Raw genomic sequence first — 22,900 nt, 5'->3', positions numbered from 1 at the left:
CCCTGTCCCTCCAATGCATTTCCAGCATCACAGCGACCACCTTGATCATTTGCCGCAGCAAAGATTTGTTAGGACTTTGATGGGTTATGCATATTTCTTTGAGTTTTTGGATTTGTGTAGATGACATAAGAGGTAGATTTCTGGTTGCTACATTTCTAACCTTTGAGCATGGAAACTAGGTTTATAATCCCACCTGTGGCACTTCTCCTATTTTTCTTTTGGGCATACAACATTCTTTCATGTACACGAAATTGATGTTTAATGTAGACCTGTGAAAAACAAAGGTGCAGAATGTTGGCTTTCTAGTAGTGTTCATCCCCTTCACCTCGCGTGTGTGCCTGTACTTCCGTCTGAACTGGACCCCAGGCACCACCCTGTACTATAGACCCCTGTTTTAGGTGCTTCGTCTTTAATGCTTTCTATAAAGTGCTCCACTGCTCATTACATCTGACTCCATGTTACATCAAGTAACTGAAATAAAATCACAATGACACATAAGGCGTGCTTGCCATCCTTCATGCACGTTCCTAGATTTCGCGTGACAGTCTGCGGTGAGGCACGATGCTTGGCTGGAGCAGCACACGTGTTCCGTCTTCTGGTCTCCGAGCTACATTCTAGTTCAGTATGTACACATTCCTGATATTTGTAACCATGACCAATGGCTAGAATGCTGTTTCACTCGTAAGAGTTCTGTTTGTCTCAGGATTTTACATGTATTGCTGCATCATGAATTGCTTATTAATAGATGGACATTTGCAACTTGTTTTACAAAGTATAATAAAACGGAGCCCTGTGATTTTAAATCTGGATGCAACTTAGTTCCAAAATGTCAAGGTTGCTAACCTAACTTATTTTTCTCAACAGTCATGACCGAACAATGCAAGATATTGTTTACAAACTTGTACCGGGTCTACAAGAAGGTAAGTCCTTCACATGGTTGGTCTCAATCATACCTATGGGTATTGTAGATGGCGGCTTTTGCCCAGTTTATCTTTTAAGCATAAACATATTGACCGTAAGCAGGAAAAGGAATGGCTGTGGAGGATGAAGCAGGCTTCTTAGTGTTAAGGGGATTCATGCTGATGCAGGTTATTATTCCGGAACACCCAACTTCCTATGTGCCTCTTGCTCATCATCTTTGCTTCTCATGAAGCCCGACTACAAAATCAAATTTGCTCTGAATGCTTTCATGGAGTCTGTATTCACAGTGCCCTGTCCATATTGCGCTTAAGTGTCCTCCTTCGAACTTCAATCCCTTGTTCAAGCCTAGTTTTTTCTTATAGCCGCATGGTAGGAGGTGCTCTTTTAGCTCTTGGCTAACACTTTGCCTGATAACACGCGGAGTTTAAGAATCTCCCAAATCACATTTGTTCTCCTGTCTTGAGCAACATAGTCCTTGTGCCTACGAGTCAAGCTGCGGTTATTACCACCACATAGGAACGCGCAACATGTCACAGCTGCACTCTCTACACACATCCTTTTTGTTATTGAATGAAAGAGAAGTCATGCCTTTGAATGAGGACAGATGTCTAGAATTCTTGCTCATTGCGATTTGAGGCAGTTCATAATTTCATCCAAACCATAGCTAGTGACATGGCGGAGCACCAAACTAGACGGAGACAACAGTCTGCTTTCAAATACACCCGAAGCTGTGCTTAAGCCTCATCAAAGTCAAAAAAGGCGAGGCAAGCATAGTAGACTGGGCTGAGGGACACTTCCTTTACTTGTGTAGACGTATACTGATACACTTGAGGAAGGGGCTCTTACAAGCTAGAGGGTGGGTGGCAGGGTGCTCCTCTGGTAGAAGTCACACCTTGCGTCTGTCCCCGTTTACAGTGGGCATCCGTCCAATTACACTAGCTCTTTTGGAGAAGAAACAACCCCTGGTCCCCTTTTTTTTTTTTTTTTTCTTTTTCACGGTCCAGCACTGGATCGTTTTTCCATGTGAGGGGGGTATAAAGAATTGCGGATAAACAATATCTGAAATGGTCGTTCTGCATGCTTGGGCTACTGAAGCTGTTTCTCCATGACATTCACTAAACCAGTATCATTGATGCACCTTCGTAGCCATGCATGTATGCCTGAAAACAAAACTTCTCGCTTTATTCCCAGGGATAGTTGTTCGTCATTGGCTTGCAAGAATCGCCACTTATAGCCTCCTGACTTCCTTGAATGTGGGAGGCCTTCCCAAGAGCAGAGCGCGAATTTAAGCTGAGAACTATAGTACTGGGCTGGACTTTAGGTGCTGGGGAAGGAAGGTTTGAGTTCGACTAAAGTCTAATCGGCGGAATGATCCCACTGCTTACTATTAACGTTGCACATACCCTAACCAGTTCCTGCAGCTGTTACCAGGCACATTTTGCAACCCATTTTCTTTGTATTGAAGGTATACATGTCTCGCGTATTTTTCCAAACTTCCTTCAATTAAATAAAAAAAAAAAAAAAAATCAAGCTTTATATGCAAGACCTGATAAGTGTCAACAATGAGGCAAACCGAAACTACAGACCACTTTTAATGAACTGCACATTGTTTTTCTGCAGCCGAAATGCGAAAACAGAGGGAGTTCTATCACAAGCTTGGCATGGAAGTACCTGGTGATATCAAATGGGAGGCCTGCACAGCCAAACTGCACATAGAAACGCATCGAAATGGTGAGTCCCAGCTGAAGACTCTGGCTAAAAAGGTGATGGCAATTACAATGTTAGAATCGTTTCTTTTACTTGAGGACTGCAATAGTGCACTGAACATGTTTGAAACCGTCCTTGGCAAATAGACTCTAGCTGATCACAGAACATGTGTCCCTTAACATTGCAGGGCATCATGGCCTGGACCTAGCTGATGGTTGTCTTGCGTGTATTGATCACCATACTTGAAGCGTAAGGTTGTCTTGGAATGATGTCTATGAACGCATTGAGAAAGCTGTAGTCTGGGAGTAAATGCCATGTGTTAGAAATTTTTTTTGTAAGTTTCCTCCATTTACTTTCAATGGGGTCCCCCGCATATCTGCTTTCTGTCTGGATTAGGACTGATTTTTTTGGGTGGTCAGTGAGGCCCTTTTTGCCTTGCTCACCTGCCTGTCTCATTTCGATTGGGTACACTGGTTAGTCCCTATACCGAACAGTGCAGCAAATGTGGCTACCCATTTTTTTATTCCTTTATATGTACGGTGTAGCACAAGACCCCTTCAGTGTAGGGCTGTAGGGACAGTTTGTGTCCCTTTTTATTTTTCTTTGTCATATGTTACTTTTGTAATGCGTAATCTACAAGCTGGTGGCAGTTAAGTGTATTCCATCTTTTCATTGGTGCAGTCTTGCACGTTTAAAAAAAAAAAAAAAAAAAAAATCTAGCTTTTGATTACCAGACCCTCAAAATGGCGGTTCCCCGTTCTACAAGTCCTGCGCTTTAGGCCATCTTTTTTGTTGGCCATCCTCCTTCTCAGGTCGGAAATATCCAAGTCAGAGCATTATGAGCATACACTTTCGTGGCTATGCAACTGAGAACTGCCGGTCGGGGCTTTGGGAGTGTGAACTGGATTGAACTTGGATTTGGGAACGGTCTGATCACCATCCACACTTCTGCCAGAGTATGCCTTGTTGATTGGCAGACTGTGAAGTGACCGGCTGGTCCTGATTGGACACCCTCCTTCTGTTTGTTGCATTTCCCTTCCATATGTTGGGAGGGGTTGCTGCTCCAGCCTGAAATCTAAACGTAGAGGATCTTGCGACATTTGAGCTCGACCACAAGAGTCCTGCTAGAGGACTGCTGCTGTGATGAGCATGGTCCCAGTCATCCACTGAGTTTCCGACCGCCACCTTCAATTTGACTCCAAGATTTGAACCAGGTACCTTTGTTCGCTGAACTTGTTGGTCTAACCAGTCTAAAGCCTTGCTCTCCCTCAATTTATGTTTGAAGGTTGAAGTCCTCATGGTGGCTGTATTTGACAGAAAGTGAACTGCAGCTTTACATTTGCTGTGTCCCTTTCCTGCCTCGTTACTGGAAACTTTGCTGGCATCCCTGTTGGAACCTTGCCAACCTGTTTGGCCATCTCATCACAGAGAAGGGCTGGCTGGAACCTTAAGTCTGTCCACGCTGCTCCTGAAGACCTACTGACCCTGGCCTGGGTCACTCTGAAAAGTCACTCCCATCTGCTGCTCCTGGGCGAGTTCTCCAGTACTGATGGGGCCAAATTCGAACAGTATTCTCCCTGTCCAGGATTGTCTTAAAAAAAAAAAAAAAAGTATGCTCATTTCCTCATGTGCTTGGCGCAAAGTACTTACCAAGTCAATGACAGTGGATCCTGGGTCAGGAGTCATCTCTTTCCTTCTATGTTCACTTGGTTAGTCTGCACCACTGTGTTCGTTGGAGGTTTTAAACCACAAATCCTCTAATGCAATACTCTAATCGGGTTCACCCTCAATCAATTCCCAGTTTCCTCCTTCTCGATCGGTGCCCTCTTCATGGCCAATGTTCCACCTCTTCAACTCCTCAAACCTCTCTTGGCGTTACTATCCTTTCTCTCCATCTCCCCATGTGCTATGTCCAAGGCTTTCTTCACAACTCACTTTCTCCGTGCGGGAGCACTGTGGGAAACCACTGTATCCTGTCCGCTCCACTCACTTGCCTCTACTGAGAGCTTGTTTGCAAGCCCGTGCTTGCCTCTCTGCTGACACCCGACTTGGTCAGCTTCGTAGACCACTTGGGGGGGTCACACTCAAATGGGTGTCCTTTGGCATCTGCATGGCATTTTTGCATTTTTATTTTAGATGGGGGGGGGGGTGGGGGGCCCCCTCCCTACACACTATTTGAACTTCCACTTCTTTCCTCACTGAATCAGAACCTAACCCTACTCCATCCTTGTGGTGGTTTTTAAATTCTTCCAAGCCAACTGCGATCTTTCCACCGAATTTGAATTTTTGTGTTTTGCTCATTTTTTGTTTACATTTTTTTTAAACCGAATTTTATTAATCAGTTGGAAGCATGAAAAAGACGAGAGATACATTACAGAGAGGCCATTACATAGAAGTTAAGGTATTAAACATAGGTAGTTCTATTTGCGCCTAACTGGATGGATAAAAACCAAAATGAAACAACCTCCACTCCCCGCATAGCTACTGGGAGTTGAATCTGTTTTACCCGAGTGCAGATAGTCTCGCCAGGCAGGGTTTGAATGTCAACGCTGGGTATCTAACATTGTAGTCCATTAAGGGAGCCCATATGGTCAGAAATTGGTGGATCTTTTCCTCTTTTGCAGCCGTAACCTTCACCACCACATCCCATACTTTAATCCATCATAGGGAGAGCTCTGGCCCCTCTACAGATGAGCGGCAGGCGATCGTAATGCATGCGGCGAATAGCAGATGTGTTAGTCTTTTTTCCCGCACTCCAGATTTAGGAGATATCTCCTCCCTTGGGGCCCCCAATAGAAGAATTTCGGGGCACATCGGAAGTGGTGTATCTATGCTGGGGGGGTAATACCAATGAAATGAGTTTTAAGGCACATTCGTTGTTGGTTATGCATCTGGAGGACCAGTGACTTCTGGCCCAAATATCTAGCCACGATTGGTCTTCCAGCCGGTGGCCCAAGTCCGCTTCCCAGCGGCACATGTAAGCTGGATGAGTAGCTAGCAAATGCTCCCTCAGGAGTTTATATAGTTTGGAGACCCTGCTCGGCCCTGGGCCATTCAGGGCAGTTAATTCAATCGGACTCAGTTTGTGCAGCTTTTAGTCTGGTCTCTGGGTGTGATCCAGTGGCATAGCCGAGCATATGAAAATCTTGACTGAGAGTTGAAATGTCATTTTCCTAAAACGTACCTGGTTGGTGTTCTTTGAATAGCTGGGCTAATGTTTGAAGACCACCGATTCTCCAGCTCCTAAAAGCTTCTTGATGCATGCCAGGGGAGAAGGCAGGGTTGCGGACGATCGGAGATAGTGGGCCCATGCCTCTAGGAATCTTTTTCTGTTTCAAGGCCTCATCCCAAGACTTAAGAGTAACCTTTGTTGATGAGAGCAGATTCTGCCATTGTTTTCGTAGAGTGTGAGGGATGAAGGGTAGAAAACGAAGGGCGAGAGAGTTTGGACTGTTCAGTCTCAGCCCATTTTGGTGGGGGAGAAAGGGACATCCATGTTAGGAGGTGCGATATTTGTGCCGACTCTGCATATTTGTGTAAAACAGGCACCCCCAAACCCCTCCCCCACAACTCGGAACCTCCGATCCTAACCCTTTTAGAGATCCTAGACTTCTTGCCCCGCCAGATAAGTCCCAGGATTTTACGTTGAAGGCGGTCCAATACATTTTTTTGGGATTTCCACTGGGAGGGATGAACTAAGATAAAGGAGGCGAGTGAGTAAATTAATTTTGTCTGCCGTGATTCGGCCAATCCAGGAAATCTCTAGACTCGCCCATTTCTCTGTCATTTTCTAGTGTTTTAAATGGGGCGGGGGAGTTAGCTGTAATGCAGTCTTTTGTGGAAGCCGTGATCCGAACCTTCCTGATATTCAACAGATTTGGTATTGTAGCAGATTGGACAGAGGGATTGAAAAGATGAGACATCCTATGAAGACAGTCCCACCCCCAATGCCACAGACATTGCCTAATTTATTTCGAAACCTGCTACTTGATCAAAGGATCTGAGCTCTTGAAGGGCTGCTTGGAGGGAAGGCTGAATATTTTAGACAGGAACACATCAGCATATAGGGATACCTGTGGGAAGAGCCCCGAACCATAACCCCTTGGATTGCCAAGTTACTGCGTATACACTCTGCCAGCAGCTCCATGATTAAGGCAAACACAAGGCATGCGAGGGGGCAGCCCTGTCATGTTCCGCATGTGAGGGGCGGGATCAGGGATGATTGTTCCCGGTTTACCTGGTGTAAAGTATTTGGGGAGCTATAGTTGGCTGAGATCATCCTTCTAAAACAGAGCCCAAAGTGAAAAGCCTTCAGAGTCAAGTGCTTATAAGACCAGTCCACCTCGTCAAACGATTTAGTGGCAGCTAGAGTTAAAAGGGTTAATTTGCCTTGATTCATGGTGGTAGTCTCTATCCAGTTCAAGGCTTGCCTAATGTTATCCCCCATCGTTCTTCCCAGAACACATCCTGTTCGGTCTGCATCGATCAGTGTTGGGAGCAGTGGGGGCAAGCGACTCGCCATTACTTTTGTGTAAATATTTGCGTCAATGTTTAACAGGGAGATTGGCCTATAAGAGGCACAATCCTTCTGATCTTTTCTGGGTTTTAATAGTAATATCTTGGTGGAGGTTTGCATAGAGAGAGTCACACTACCCACTTCTCTGAAGGAGTTAAAGAGAAATGTCAAAGGAGAGAGAAATTGGCTACTAAAGGGTTTATAACATTTTGGCGAGAATCCGTCGGGCCCAGAGCTCTGGACCTCAAGGATCGAATTACCACCTCCACCTCTTCCTGCAGAATTGGGGCCTCTAACGCCTCAGTTGTCCCGGGACAGGCGTGGCGGAGTGGCTCCCTCAATGTACCTTTTTTGGTGCGTGGGGGATCGAACCGGTGCTGACATGTCCAACAGGTGGGCTTTCGCTAATTGTAGTTTAGTCTGTTCCCCGTATTGTTATCCCTTGCAAAATCCTTAAGGCCTGTAATAGTGCTGCGTTTTCTGGTTTGGGCTAATTTTCTCGCCAAGAATTGGTTGGCTTTATTGCCTTTGGCATAGTATTCCTGTTTGGCAATCAACAGGGACTGGGCTGTCTCTTTGGCATATAGGGCCTCTAGTTTGTTTCGGGCAATGCGAAGGGCTAAGTGGAGTTTAGGGGACCAACCTCTCTTGTATTTACCCTCAATCTCCAGTATATGTGCGGTTCAAGTTGGACTCTGGTCTGTTTTTTCCATTTGTGATACGCTGATGTATGGGCTATAAAGACTCCCCTGATAATTGCTTTCATAGCGTCCCATGTCGTAGCTGGGGACGTCAGTTCAGTGTGGTTCTCCCAGAACTAGTCTGTATGCTTTCACTACCTCATCCCTCAGGGCCATATTTAAAATTGGGTCATATAATTGCCATTGCGGCCTGGAAGGTGGGACAGGATCCCAAACTCTAACTTGCAGGAGGACTGGGGCATGGACGGAGAGAAACCTTGGGGCAATAGCCACCTTGCCAATAAATGGCATAAACTGGGGAGACGCCAAAATCAGATGTATACGGCAGGAGGAGTGATGGACCTGGGAGAAAAAAGTAAAGTCCTGCTCTTCTGGATGGAATACTCTCCAATGGTCCACCACACCTAGGGATTTGAAAAAGTAAAGAATGCTCAGGGCGATTCTGAAATCTTTGGAAGAGGAGGCATGCATTTTATTCTTGTTGGGGTTCAGGGACACCATTAAAGTCTCCCCCCAATAACAATCTGGCACTACAGAAAGGGAAGGATGGACGTCTCTAGCTCCCTAAAGAAATGTTCCTGCCCCTCATTAGGGATGTAGATTGAGATTAGAGAGTAGAATTGTCCCAACAGCATACCTTTCACTCCAATATATCAGCCTCCAGGTTTCTCATGTGGTGTCCAATTCTTCTAATTCGTGCCCCTTGGCAGACCTTCCCTCCCACCCCACTGCTTTAGCCCCGTCTGAGGCCAGGAACTGTTTGGGGAAGTCTCGGCTCCAAAGGTGAATGTAGTCCACTGGGAGAAGATGGGTTTCTTGTAAGAGAATCACTGATCCCTCCAAATCCCTCAGCCGCCTCAGGATAGATTTCGGTTTTACTGGAGCGTTCAGACCTTTTGCATTTAGCAAAACAAAGCTCAAGTTCTGGTGAGGTACTGCAGGAAATCCCCTGTTGTCGTCCTCCATAGCGGGGGAAGGGGCTTAGTTGGATTTCAGACGCCATCCAGGATAAGATTTCTGACCTAATGCTCCAACCAAGGCTTTAACTGAACAAACAAAAAAAGAGCCCCAAAAAATAACCCAAAAACTTAAGGTTGCCAAAAACATGAGGCAAGACACCCCAACGGCCTTCAGGTGACATCCCACTGCAGGCTGCATGAAGCCCATCGTAAGCACTGAATTGATGGGTGCTTCCTCTGTGCCAGCTGCCGTAACTTTAAATACCAATAGGAGAACAGGAGACACCTTTAGTGGCAGTACATCCCTGGATCAGGTGTGTGGAGGTTGGTTCCCAGGATTGCAAACCGTCTGGACTCTTGACCAGGCGGAGCATCGCGTCTTTGGTGGGAGGCTCTCTGCTCCCACGGGAGTGCATGGCTGAGAGTCATCCCCCAACCCCCTTGTTTGGTGAAGTGGTGTTCAAGATCCCTTCCGCATTCCTCCAGGCAGGTTATCGTTCAGGAAACGCCCTTGAATGTAAATTGTACGGAAGTGGGAAATAGCCAGCGGTACTTGATCTTCTGGTCACGTAAGAATAGAGTTAGTGGCCAGAGAGCGCTGCGTTTTTTGAATTGTGGCGGTCGCTACGTCCTGGAAAACGTGTAGGGGAGAGCCCTGGAAAGTCTGCTCATCCTGGGTATGACCCACCACCAAGATCTCTTGCTTAGTTTTATAGAATTGGACCCGAGTGATCATATTCTGAGGGTACTCTGAAGCGAGCCACCTACAGGTACGCAATCTGATTGCAGTCCAGTAAAAGCATTGATTTGTCGATATGTGGCAAGAGATTGGAAAAGACCCCCTATATACTCACTCAGGGCTTGGTCTTGGACTGATGAGGGCACTCCTCTGATCCGCAGATTATTTCTTCAGACCCTGTTCTCCATGTCCTCTTGTTTATACTCCAGGATCTCGGTTCTGTCCAAAGATCGGATTTTCTGTTGAACCTCCAGCAGCGTGGTTGCGTGGTCCCTGACTTATTTCTGTGTCCCCCAGTCTTTGTTGCATTTCTACCACTCTCTGATCGGTGCAGTCTAATTTGGTGGAGATCTCAGCCATGCAGCTATTGAATTTGAAGGATTTAATGTCTTCTTTAGTGGCTAGTTGCCCTGCGTGGCCCTCCAGAGCCCGAGGTGGAGACTTTGCCAGGTCTAGTTTCTTTCCTTTTATCCGCCGGAAGCAACATTGGCAATGTCTGCATTCTTTTGGGTCTTAGGGTGTTTAGACATGCATCGCGCAAAGAGAGGGGTGTGTCTCTCCCACCTGACGCTTCAGGTCCACTGCTACACAGTCCGGTGGCGAAAGATGAGTGGGCGGTTACTGGTCTGCTTCGGATCCGTATCCACTTCCGACCGACAATCAGCCTGCTTCACGGCAGTTTATGCTTGGGCGTCCCAGCAGTACTCGACTAAGTGCTGCAGCGCCATCTTGGAAACTTGCTGACACGGCTGTAGGGCAGCGGGCCTTGTTGTATACTCCGGAATCTGGGCAGCCCCGCTCCCCAACAGCTGGAGAACTACGCCTCACTAGTTCCGATCACCATTGCTGCAAGTCTGCGCTGGATCTCAGTGGGAATCAGCATGTATTCCTTACACCGAGGCCATCCACGGACGTCATTTAGGGGTCGCCATGGTACCCTTGTGGTCTTCCTTGCAACCCCTAAAAAAATTTTTTTTTTTTTATTATTTTTTTTTAATTATTTTTTTTTTATTAAACCGAGGCTGCTGGGCTGTAGCCAGCAGCAGGTGGCTTTGTTTCTGGAGTGGTTGTTTTTCTGAGAGCTATAACTGGTAAGTTAGCTCAGTGGGTTGCACGCTTGCTGCTACAATGTGTGATCTGCAGGTTGTACTCCTGGCAAGGTTAACTCAGCCTTTCATCCTGATGAGGTTGATAGATGAGTGCCAACACAGGTTGGGTGATATTTTATGCAAATGGTTTCTATATGAAGCACTTAAGCGTAATTGTATTATCATTTGGCCTTGGATGTCTGCTTGCATTCACAGTAATTGGGTAATATGGGCCTATAAGCGCTGATATTAATGATGCATATGGTGATATATTCTTGCATAAATGTATATCACTTTACAGTGATATTGTAACCATATTTTTCGAAGTGTACTTAAAAACAAGGCTATGTGATGCCACTCCCTGTTTTGTCAAAGGGTGAAAGGCTGTGTTCCATTGCTTCCTGTGATGTCACTTTGGGGAGGGAGGGGGGTGTGGCAGTCAAATGACATCACTGCCTGTGATGTCATCAGAGGTCAATGGTTGTGTGATGTCACTTCCACTACCCCTGGCATTTTGGTGAAAATACGTCCCTGAGACCATCAGCAGAGAGTCTGCATCAACGGTGCTGCGAGCCAGGCCCCCCTATCCACTCCCCTGCTGCTGGTTTACATTTATTTTAATTTATTTATTCACCACTTTATTTTCTTGTTTGTGACATGCCAGTTTTGTTATACTAGCTGGTTAACTTGTCAAGTTAGGTCATTTCACGTTTGTCGAGTGCTTGGAAGCAGCCTTAAGGTGGCAGGTAGCACTCAACAAAACACCCAAATGAAAAAATACACGTGAGCGGTACTCAGTTCATGAAAAGGGCTATAACGCCAGAAGTACACTTGAATGTGTAAGCTGGTAAGCAGACTGTACACCCCTGTTGGACTTAAGATACCCAGACTTCCTTCCATTTAATAGAAAAGGGTAATTGCAGCCCAGGTTGAGAAAGGGTATACAAGGCTGCAATTTGCTGATGAACTTCCAGAAGAGCCCAGCTTGAGCCTAAGTGGAATTATGCCTCCCACACCAATGAAACCATCTGCATGAAGTTCCTAGCAGTTCTCTAAAGCTCCTAGGAAGTCCAGTCCAGGGCTTTGCTCCCAGATGAGGCGCAGTTCAAAACGTTCTCATTTAAAAGTGCCTGTAGTTCCTCCCAGATTTCCTACTTGTATAATTTAGCCGTTTGTGGCCTAAGTGTTTACTCTCCTGCTATCGTTTACACGCATTCAACACACTTTGATGTTGTGGAAGCCTGATAAACCCTGGAGCCAAAGACATACGTCATTAGAATTGTGGACACAAGGATGCCAGACTGTCGCTGCAAACAGGACGGCCGACATCTGACCCGTCTATCTGTTTGTCTCGCATCCACTTCTGTCATCACACATTCTAATGAACCACGGGCGGCAGAGTGTGCTCAGGGTAGATGTTCTCACTATAAGTGGGTGTATAGCACTATACCTTGATAGCCCACTCGCAAGTAAGGCACCACACTCACACTGGGAGCTGAAACTCGAGCATGAGAGGACAATGAACAAGCTTTATACTAATAACTTTTTGATGTAGATGCCAGGCACGCTTTATCGTTTTGATCACTCAGTACCCTTCACTTCCGTTTCAAACAACTTTCACCTTTTATACAAACCACATCCTTGACTAAGCTGCTTTTGGTCGCAAGCTAAGCAGTCCCAGAATAAGCACTCTGGTGTTTGAAATGGGTACAATATAAGGTGATGCCTCAACAACCCTCAAACTTCCAGTATTGGCAGTTCATGGTCTTGAAGACCCTCATACATCCAACATTTACACTGTGCATGAACTTAAACACCACCAAATGTATCATAACACTTACGGATGCTTTTATTTCCCATCCTCTTATACTGTTCTTGCGTAGTTTGTTTTCCTCCAGCAGACTAAGATCTGGATAGGCTTGGTGGGGTCACAGTGTGACACTCAAAGGACAAGCATGGGCTGTCTGAAACTGCTCTGGTGATTGTAAAAGACTATTGACGTAGCAATTGGTTGTAGAGTTGTGGTCAGCAAAACCCCTAGCATCCAAGTACTGCTGCCATCCCTCCACCAGGTCTTGCTGAGAGCTTCCAGCACAGCTGGTGCTTTGCATATTAACTTATCACTGCCCCCTCATGCGAGATCTTCAACTACTCCGGCTCTCGGAGCACACTAAACGCTCCTCACTGCCATCCCTCGCTTCTAGGGATGCTATGTCCTTTATCACTTTTATCTGCAGGTCAAGCGCTTGTTTTATGGAACAGAAGATTCTTCTCGTCCTGGTCGCTCTGTGGGGGGGGGGGGGTGAGAGGATCTTTATCGCAGTTGCTGGATATTAGGCAGATTCTGTGCATAATTTCACCACCTGCGCATGTACAATTGATGGGGATGACTCAAAGCCTGAGATCCTGCTGCTAGGTACTCTGTGTTCATGGCTTTGCATTCGGAGAAACTGAGTACCTGGAGACTGCGAAAGATCTAAAGGCCATTTCCAGACATACTGGGATCCTTTGCAGCAATGTAGACCATCCTGGTTTGTTTTACACTTCAATTTTACTCCAATATCTGAACCTACTTCTACTGAGAATAAAGCTGTGGCGCTGCACTTCGTGTGTGCAGAGTCCTGTTCCTCCTGCCTCGCGACGCCCGCTTTGTAAGTGTGTTTGCGTGGGCAGTAGGGAGAAGGAGTGGAGGAGGGATAGTAAAACATTTCAAGCTCGAGGCATTTGTAAATGGCTTTTTGCAAACCTGGGGACATTATGTGCATTTGATCAAGCAGTGATCGAGCTTTTGTGGTTCCCATTTTGGGAATGTTTGATCTACTTTACTACCTGGTTAAGAGTCTGATCTATCCCCATTGCAGGTGAAACGAAGCCAGAAGAAAACACACAAAAAGAAACGACGGAAGAAAAGCAAGAAGATGATCACGACTACCATCGAACGGACGAACAGGTACATGTCTAGCTGCATCCCATCCCATCGCATCGCATTCTACATGCATTGCGACAGCGTCCGTGGCGCTTACATGTGTCGCTCCCTGCAGTAGTGGCAGTCTGCTGGGTATTCACTGTGAGAATGTGATTTTAGCTGCAGAATGTTCTGGCCTGCAGTCAGATGGGTCTTCTTAGTTTAGCAAACTCGTCGATGGCTGAAACTGTTGGTTTCTTCTATCGGTAACCTCTCCTCGTGTACTATTTTACCCTCGTCGGGCTATTTCCAGATAAACTTAAGCCCTGTGATGTTGCTGTTTTGATTAAGCTCACATGTTTTTCATTTGCGGCTTCATTAACTTTAGCAGTAGAGCACCTGCAGGGAATCAGCAGCCAGAACGTATTGCCACATTTATCGTGTGTATGTTTTGACCCATTTCTGCCCTGTACCTCCACGGAGCCCTCGTACCTTGTCCCGTTTACATTGCCCAGCAACACTGCAACATCCTCAATTCATTTTCATCTTTTCATTTAAATGCTGCTTTTTCGTTTGCTTACCAGTTTGTCCTCAATTTCTGTCACCAGATATGCACTTTTGAAATTGTCCACTGGAAGGTGTTGCTTTTGTGGGACCCCCCCTTTTTTGTTGCATTTTCCTCTTGGTTTTCTGATTTTTGTTTGTGTACTGTCCTATTGCAGCCTATGTGGCTCCTAGGACATGGATGCTTTTTATGCACCCCATTTTGGGCCCAGATTGACCCTGTTAAGCTACAGTGGTGTTGAATAGGTTAGTGGCAACTGTAATTTAATGTAAGCTTCACCAGGGGTGCAGCCAGTACTACTACATTTGCAGCCCAATGTATCGGTATGGTAGCCATTGGGGTACTAATGTATTTTTTGAAGCACTGTTCCAGGCCATTTTGTTTTTGCCCATCCCTCTCTGTGGCAACGCTCTAAAGTTGTTGAAACTGACCCTCGTGTCCTGCTCCAGGCGAGCCCAATACACGCCCTGTGGGAGTGAATTAGTGTTTGGTGGCTTTTCAGGCAAGCTTACTTAGCTGGTCGCCAGAAGCTTTTTGTACCTTCCTGGATTGTGATTGGATGGTTGATGAAAATATATCTCGGAAATAGACCTAACTAGTCCTATCTAGGGCAGCCACTACTCATTCCTCGGAGATCCGTTTTTTTTCTTACCCAGATTGCTCTAGGATTGCTATGAGAATGGGCTCCTTATTAGTCCTTAGTTTGTTCGTGTCTGCTGGACAGCCTTCCTAGGATGGTCTCTTCCTCCTGGTCATTCTTTCGGGATGGTCTGGCTATCCTGTGCTGAGACAGTTTCTGGGTCTGCATTGTTGCCGCCACAAGAACTTTCTGAACACATTGAGGTAGGGGGCTTCCCTGGCCTAGAAGAGTATTGGGTTGCTGCATTGTCGCTAATGCTGGGTCACTTCCATCCCTTTTCCCCATGCTGGGACTGCTCTTGGCTATTTTTTCTGTTTGGCACTTCAAGCTGCCCAGATCTGCATTGTGGGATTGCTATGGCTTCTGGCTGCTTGGTCATCCTGTGTACACAGATTGTTTTTCTTTTCATCTGTCGGGGTCATCGCTGGTCTACGGTTCGAGACGCACAGTACTAGATCCTGTCTCCAGTCCTGTAAGGGCTGCCCTGTACTTCACTGGTTCTCCTGTCTCTTCCAAGCCGAATCCTGAGTGACTGGCACTCTGAATATCTGACCCCGTATCCTTGGGGTCCTGAGATGACCTTTGCCAGAATGTTCAGGGAGTCCTGGATCCAGGAGATTTTGGTGTACTGCAGGTCCTCCTCTACCACGATTCAGTTATTTCACCCCAAAACCCTTATTTTGAATGTGGGGGACAGCCCCGCCACCCCCGAGTGCATTGCAAACAAGTGTGCAAGGGACCCCCGCACTCCCGCTTCATTGTTTCCTATAATGAAATCGATTGGTTGAAATGTTCGGCATTTTCGGGTGTACGTAATTTTGGTACAGCCGAAATCCGAACATGTCTAACACTTTTAGTTTTTTTATTTACGATATTTTGGGTCATTACCACTTGAACTGGCTTGACTAAGGTTTTCTGATCGGCTGAGTTTCATATATGAAAATGGGGCCTTCGCGGGTGTGTCCTCTACCGTCCTCTGAGGTTAGTTTCTACTTTGTCCACATCTGAAGGCTATCACAAGTACTTACCAGACTTTAACACACGATTTTGTGCCTTTTATTCCTATGGGGAACATTCCCAAAATGTTGAAGATGCTTTTTTCACAGTTGTCATTTTTGGGGTCCCTCCTCATTAAAGACTTAATTTGAGCTTTTACTTAAACATTTATAGCAGCATTTAATCTGCTGAATCACTACACTCGTTCCTATTTAAATGTATGTGGTTACTGTATTGAACTTTTGCAACGTTGTGTTAACCCGTTTCTAGGCGTGCCAAAACCATATAGGTCTGGTATGGCAGTACTAAGTGGACTCTGTATACTGGTGGCCTTTTAGGGCATCTTTTAGAAGTGTTGTAATTGATTATTTATAACACGCTTAATAAACAGAGGTTTCTAAGCGCCGATCGAACCTGTGTTACTCCACGTCGTCTTGCTTCCAAGGCGAGCGCATTGCCCCAGAGCGATCCTCCCAAGACTCAGGAATAAACACGTTCATTCCATTTGGGCACTAGAGTGTGAATATGGTGTACCTGTGTGTTAACTATTCTACTGTGCACTGCAGGCTTGGAGGTCTAGAGGGACTGTTCACGAATGGTCATACTCCTATGTCCCGTCCCCTTTCCTCCATACTTATGGGACATTCCTCCGTCCTGTGGGACGGGACAGGAGCACTTTGTAAAAAGCATGACATTTTTCAAAAATGTGTTTCCTCTTTTTAACGTGGGGTACTGCACGCGGCCGTAACCCCACCCTCCTTAGCTCCGCCCAGCGCATCGCCCATCAGTCCTTTTCTCTGCACGTTTGGGACAGGGCGCACTTGCATCTTCGGAAGATTTTTTTCCGTCCCGTGTCCTTCTCTCCTGCTCCGGTTTAGCGGTCGCGTAGTAGTCAGTCTATGCCGGTTCGGTTACATTTTCCTTCTTGTTCTTCTTGTGTGCAACACTTCGCTAGGGCGTATCCCCATCCTCTTTGTTTAAAGTATTTGGGTCCGGATCACCGGGGGGACTCGTGCTTCTACTGCGATTCCCTTTCGGTCTGGGTACTTCAACATCGTCTGGAGCGGTGGGAGGAGGTATTTAAGCGCATACCTCCGCCGCATTTTCAGTCTCATCGACGAGAAGGAGACGCCCGGTAAGTTCTTACATTTTTAGGGCACCCTGACCGGGGGACTCCTTCCCGGTGTCTTTCCGGTCCGGGAGGGGCTTCAAAAGCTCTGTTATCTGGGTTTCCCCAGAGGTGCCTTTCAGGCCTAAAAAAAGGTACCAGTTTTCTCCGAGGGCCTCCATGAGGGGCCTGCCTACACCGTATTGCCATCCGAGGCCCCTCCTGTGGGGGCTATTCAACAGCCCAGTTATACTGAGGCTGGGTGTACCGGAGCTTCTTGTCTGGAGCTTCCCATACAGACACCAGGGCATGCCCTGAGGCAGCGGTAGAGGCTTTCTGTACCAAACCAAGGTTCGATACCCCTCGTGTGGGAGCAGTTACCAGACTCAGGTCCGAGGTTCCTCTGTCTGAGGTTAAGGTGACCGACACAACTGAGAGGCCTATTAAGGTCTTGTCGGTGAGGTGGATTCGTCATCGTTGCTGCCCTAGTGGTGATGCCGGTTCTTTCGAGGGGGCACAGACAGGTCGCTGACCGTAATTCCTCTGTTCTCCTAGGCCACACAGTACTGGCTCTGCTGAGGTTCCTTGTGTCAAGGCTAAAGTCAAAACCCCTGACCTGTCTGTGGATATGACGCAGTTCTCCTCAGGTGCTGAAAAAAAGGCGCCCGGTCCGTGCGAACTACGGCATCCATTTTGAACTATACACCTACACCATCTGGAGCATTTTTCTTGTGCGCCGTTTCGTCCAGTTTATGACTGGAACGCTCGGATGCCATTACCGCAGACGCTCTCACTTCCTGGGGCATCTGCCCCATTGATCTATGTTAATCCGGCTGGACAGGGCCCTTCTTGGTAGCCCTCTCCCTTGCGGCCCTGGAGCTACACCTCTCGAGGCCTCCGCCCGCCCCTAAGCCTTCGGCGGAGGATGCTTTTTTCGGAAAATTTCCGAAGCTCATGCACTCTGACCCCATGAAGGAGTATTTCAGAGGTCTTTTTAAGGAAATCTGCCCTCCGGTGCCGATGGTTCCGGTCATAGCACTGGTTGTTCCAGCAGCTGTTCCACCTCTACCGGTTGGCCCACCTCCAGCCCTTCCGCCCCTGCCTCCCTCGTCTCCAATAGACAAGTCTTCGGCGGAGCCAGATGTGACACAGGTCGATCCGGACGTGTTGGATGACATGCAAGGGGATCAGGATGGCGATGACCAGCCCTGCTCTGTTAGGGCGTTCCATGACCGGGTACTGGACATGACTCTTCTGGATGTTCCAGTACCTGAGGCACCCCCTCTGCAAGAAGGGGTGCTTTCCGGGGCGTTCACCTAGTCTCCTCAGGAGCGCACCAGCTTGTTCTTCCAGAAGGACATTTTGGTTGAGATCCGCAAGGTCTGGGATAGGCCACACTCTGGACTGCACATTTACAAAAAAATTGGCCCTCGTTATAGGCTTTATTCTTCGGAGGGGGTAGCCTTAGCGTCTTGCTCGCTCCCTTCCTCCACAGTGGTGGCAGCCGCCACGCCACAATCCAGACTGGCTTTAGCATAGTCTACAGCAGTGGCTCCGGTTCTGGCCAAAGCGGACAAGCTGCTTGACTCTTTGGGGAGGAAGATCTTTGCTAATTCGGCCCTGCGGTTGCGCCAGGCGGACGCAGAACTTGTATTAGCAGGGCGAATATGAAAATGTGAAAGGTCTGTTGGAATTTGAGGATTTCATTCCTGTGGTCAAGCGGGACGATTTTAAGGCTGGCTTGTCAGATGCCAGAGTCCTAGCGCAGGACATGCTCGAGGCTGCTGCGCATCATGTCAACACCTCGGCTTGGGGCCTCATGCTTGGCGTGGACACCTCTCGTCAGGCTTGGCTTCATGCCATGAAGTTTTCCAGGGATAAAACTTTGGACCTGCCCTTTGATGGCAAAGAACTGTTACATTCGTCAACTGATGTAGATCTGACTAAGACTAAGGCCAGCACCTAGACAACCAAGTCCCTATCAGTTCTGGTGAAACCTCCTTTCAGGGCTCAGAGAACGCCCTCAAAGTGTCGGTCCTCCTCTGTTCGGGGGTTTCTGGATTGAAAGACATGTAGTCAATCCTCCAGCTGGAAACTCGCGTCAGCAGCGAGGCCAATTTTTCTGTCCTCTGCAGCCTCTTCAGGATCTGTGGGGCTTGCCACAGAGAAACCCGCTAAATGAGGTTTTTGGCGCTCACACGAGACCCCGGTGGGAGGGCGCATTGCGTCTCACTGGGAGGCGTGGCAGACCATCACCGAGGATTGGTGGGTCTTGTCCGGTGCTCAGGCGGGCTTCCGCTTGCCCATTCCACCTACCCCACCCTTCAATCCTCCCTTCCAGCAGTTGGGGACGCCCTCCCTCAGAGCCGAAGTCCAGAAGCTTCTGGATCTGAAGGCAGTGGAAGCCGTTCCCCCCCCCTAGGGGAGCGAAGGGAGGGCTTCTACGCCAGTCTGTTTACAGTGCCCAAACCCAACCAGGCTGGCCTGCGCACCATCCTAGAACTTTCCCAGTTCAACCCTCGCTCCCCCCAAGAGAAATTCAAGATCACCCCTGTCAGATAAAGTCCTCTCTACAGAAGGGCGACTGGCTCAGCGTGGTAGACCTTCAGGATGCTTATATGCATATCCTCATTTGGAGCCCGCATCGGAAATACCTACGGTTTTCCATGGGGGAGGAGCATTTCCAGTTTCGTGTGCTCCGTTTGGTCTCAGCTCGGCGGCGCGTGTCTTTATGACGATGTCTGCCATCGCAGCTTATCTTCGGCTACAAGGTATCCATGTGTATCCGTATTTGGACGACTGGCAGTTCTTGTCCACTGAAAGCCTCGAGCAACCTTCAGTCTCTCCTCCTGCTCCTGTTCCACCTTGGGCTGTCGGTGAACTGGCAGAAATCCTCCATGACGGTCTCAGGACTTGATCTTCCTGGGTTTTCGTTGTAACACTGTCGATTGCAGAGTGTACCTGATTGGGGACAGAATGGTGGATCTGTTGGCCACGTGTCAGGTGTTTATGCAGTCGGAGAGCATGTCGGCCTGGTGGTTCCAGAGGCTTCTGGGCCTTGTGGCTTTGTGCGTGCTGGCTTTTCCTCTTGCTCATCTCAAAATGAGGCGGATGCAGATGGCTCTTCGGAGCTCATGGCTTCAAGCAGTGGACCCAGATTCCAAAATGATAGTGGTTCCACCCTTCATGAGGGCGGACCTTTTGTGGTTGTCGCGTCTCGGCAATCTGTCGGTGGGCGTTCCCTTCCAGGATCCTTGCCCACTTTTGACTGTCACTACAGATTCCTCCCTTTTGGGTTGGGGTGTGACGCTGGATCATCTTCAGGTTTTCGATCTTTAAGCTTCATATAATTACCTGGAGCTCTTGGCAATATTCCAGGCACAGAAAGTGTTCAAGCCAGGCATTGTCAACCGGGTGATCCGTGTCCGCACGGACAATGCCGTGTCCTTGTTCTATATCAACAAGCAGGGGGTTACCAGGTCTCCTCTTGTGGATCTTGCCATTCAGATTTGGGAATGGGCCATTCAGCATGGTATCTGGCTGGTAGCAGTACACATCCCAGGCCAGCTGAATGTCACTGCAGATGCCCTCAGCCGACGAGCAATTGTCAGCTACGAGTGGGAACTGAACACAGTATAGAAGTAAATGGCTTCATTTCTGCACACTGGTGTTTGGCTAAGCAGCTGGACCCCAGGGAGGCTACTATCGACATGGTCCTATCTTTTGTTTCACATCTGGCAGAGTCTAGCATTCATGTCTTGTCCTGCAGGACTTATTTATCGGCTGTTGCCGCTTATTTGTCCACTGACCAGTGCTCTTTCATTGTCTAATCCAGTCATTAAAAGACACTTTGTGGGCCTGATGCATCTTTATCCTCTTGTTCGCAACCTGCATCCAAGGTGGGATTTGAATATGGTCCTTGCGGCCTTCTCATCTTTTGAGTCCATGGCTACTGTCGATTTTAAGTACCTTTCGTAGAAGGTGTCCTTTTTGATTGCTGTGACTTTGGCAAGGCGTTGAAGTGAGCTTCAGGCTTTGTTGGTGGAGCATCCATTCCTTACTTTTCATAAGGATAAGGTTGTCCTGCGGACAAATCCCACCTTTCTTCCGAAGGTGGTCTCTGATTTTCATTTGAATCAGTCCATTTCATTGCCTGTCTTCTTCCCAGACCTGGCCTCAGAGGCTGAAAGTGTTCTGCACTGCCTGGACGTTCCAGGAAGAGGTGACCATCTCCCTGGAATAGTCACACTGGTCAGAACAAAGTCACTGACAAGACCAGTCAATTATTTGTGTACTTTGCAACTGAATGGGAGGGTTGTCCAGTTACTAAATCTACTGGGGCTGAATGCTGCATTCTGACTGGTATAGCCTTGCCATACAAGTTCTTACCATTTTCGCCTAAAGCCCATTCAGTGAGGGCGTACCAGGGCAACACTGGCTTCTATTGCAAATGTCTCTTTAGATCCAGTTTCTAAAACTGCCCCATGGAGCACAGTGCACACTTTCACACAACAGTATTGTGTAGATACTCAAGTAACCCAGATTCACAGGTCGGCCCGGCTAGACTGAAATATTGATTTGCCACTGTTCCTTTGGCTCACTGACCTCCACCTTCAGGTACTGTTTTCTAGAATATGCATAGCATGGGAGCGCGTCCAAACAGATTGACAAGCCTCAGAAGGCAGATGTTGTTTACCAATACTATTCTTTGTGTGGCTTGTTTGTGGTTAGCGTCAGTCTGCTCCTGAAGATTCCAACTAAATGAATTAGATTTTCTTTTGAACGATTTAAAACAAACTACTGGTCCTAATTTTAGTGTGGTGCCCACATTTTTGCTCAGCTAGCGTCACATACACCCACTTTTCCTCCACAGATGGGAGCTGAAGTAAAGACCTTTACTCGCTACTTCCTTTGCTTACGCGGTCACGTCTTGTCGGACGAGCATTGGCAATTCCAACAGTTTGGGCTTTTGTGTAGGCTCGGGAAAAGCACTTTCCAGGCACAGCCTTAGTGGTATTAAATGGATATTTATGGTAGCATCTAATAGCAGCGCCTTGCAAATGCCTAATACTTGTACACAAGCCAAAACTGTTGGCTTTGCCAATGCTCGGTATTAACAGGACTTCAGTAAAGCAAACAGGTAGTGCTTATAAATTGAGAGGCTGAGGCCAGACCTGGTTCAGCCATTTTTATTACGGCAGTAGCCTTTTTACAATTCCAATCACGTTATTCACTCTTAGAAGACTGCTTATAAAATAATTGCCTGGCACTTAAAGTGCAACGTTTGATGGTAAAGCTTGTTAAAGTGAGCTCAGAGTTCCCAAGAGGTGTTTTGGGTGGGGAGCAGGGACATCATTTAGGGGCCGCTAGGGGTCACAGTTCTGATGTCTCCCTTGCTAACCCTAAAAAAAATAAATTAAAAAAGTATCCCTTTTTGTTAATGTTTTTTGTTTAGTTTGCAAGCTCCTAGGGAGTGGCCAGCATCATGTGGCTTTTTGCTTCTGGAGTGGCTGGTTCTTGTTCAGGCCTCTTAAATGAAAATGAACAGGGGACAGACAGGGTCTGCAACCTGTGGCTCTCCAGATGTTTCGGACTACAACTCCCATGATCTCCTGACATTGACTATGCTGTACAGGCCGGATGGGAATGGTAGTCCAAACACATCTGGGAGCCAAAGGTGCCAGCAGTGACTCTAAATAAGAAGGAATAGGAAAACCAAATTTGTCTTTCTGGAATTGCATACAATAATTGCTAGACTCATGAAAGGTTTATTTCAGGCACACTTCTGGTGAGTCACTGATTTAGTCTATTCTTAAACAGCTCAACATCCTTCTGAGGTTGATAAATGAGTGCCAACACAGTTTGGGTGCTATTGTAAGTATATTTTTTCTATATAAAGCGCTTATGCTTAAGTGCTATATAATAACACATTATCTTTTGGCTATGGACGTCTGCTTGCATTCACAGTAATTTGGTAATATGGGCCTATACACACTGATCTTAACGATACATATGGCGATCCATTCTTGTATGAAATGTATGTCACATTATAGTG

At 47.3% G+C, this 22,900-nt stretch overlaps 1 protein-coding gene across 1 annotated transcript in view; it reads left to right on the top strand.

Annotated features, from left to right (window-relative positions):
• The window catches only part of PCGF3 (polycomb group ring finger 3), a 695,750-nt gene that overhangs the window by 578,726 nt on the left and 94,124 nt on the right, over window positions 1-22,900 (top strand). Inside the window, exons 4-6 of the mRNA XM_069630597.1 lie at window positions 865-920; window positions 2,542-2,652; window positions 13,493-13,581. Of these exons, the coding sequence (XP_069486698.1) occupies window positions 865-920; window positions 2,542-2,652; window positions 13,493-13,581 (256 nt within the window). The remainder of the gene's footprint in view (window positions 1-864; window positions 921-2,541; window positions 2,653-13,492; window positions 13,582-22,900) is intronic.

This window comes from Ambystoma mexicanum, chromosome 6q, assembly GCF_040938575.1.
Source record: "Ambystoma mexicanum isolate Mex_15411 chromosome 6q, UKY_AmexF1_1, whole genome shotgun sequence".
Classification (NCBI taxonomy): Eukaryota; Metazoa; Chordata; class Amphibia; order Caudata; family Ambystomatidae; genus Ambystoma; species Ambystoma mexicanum.
The sequence above is the reverse complement of the archived record's forward strand: the minus strand, read 5'-3'. Positions and strand labels throughout refer to the sequence as shown.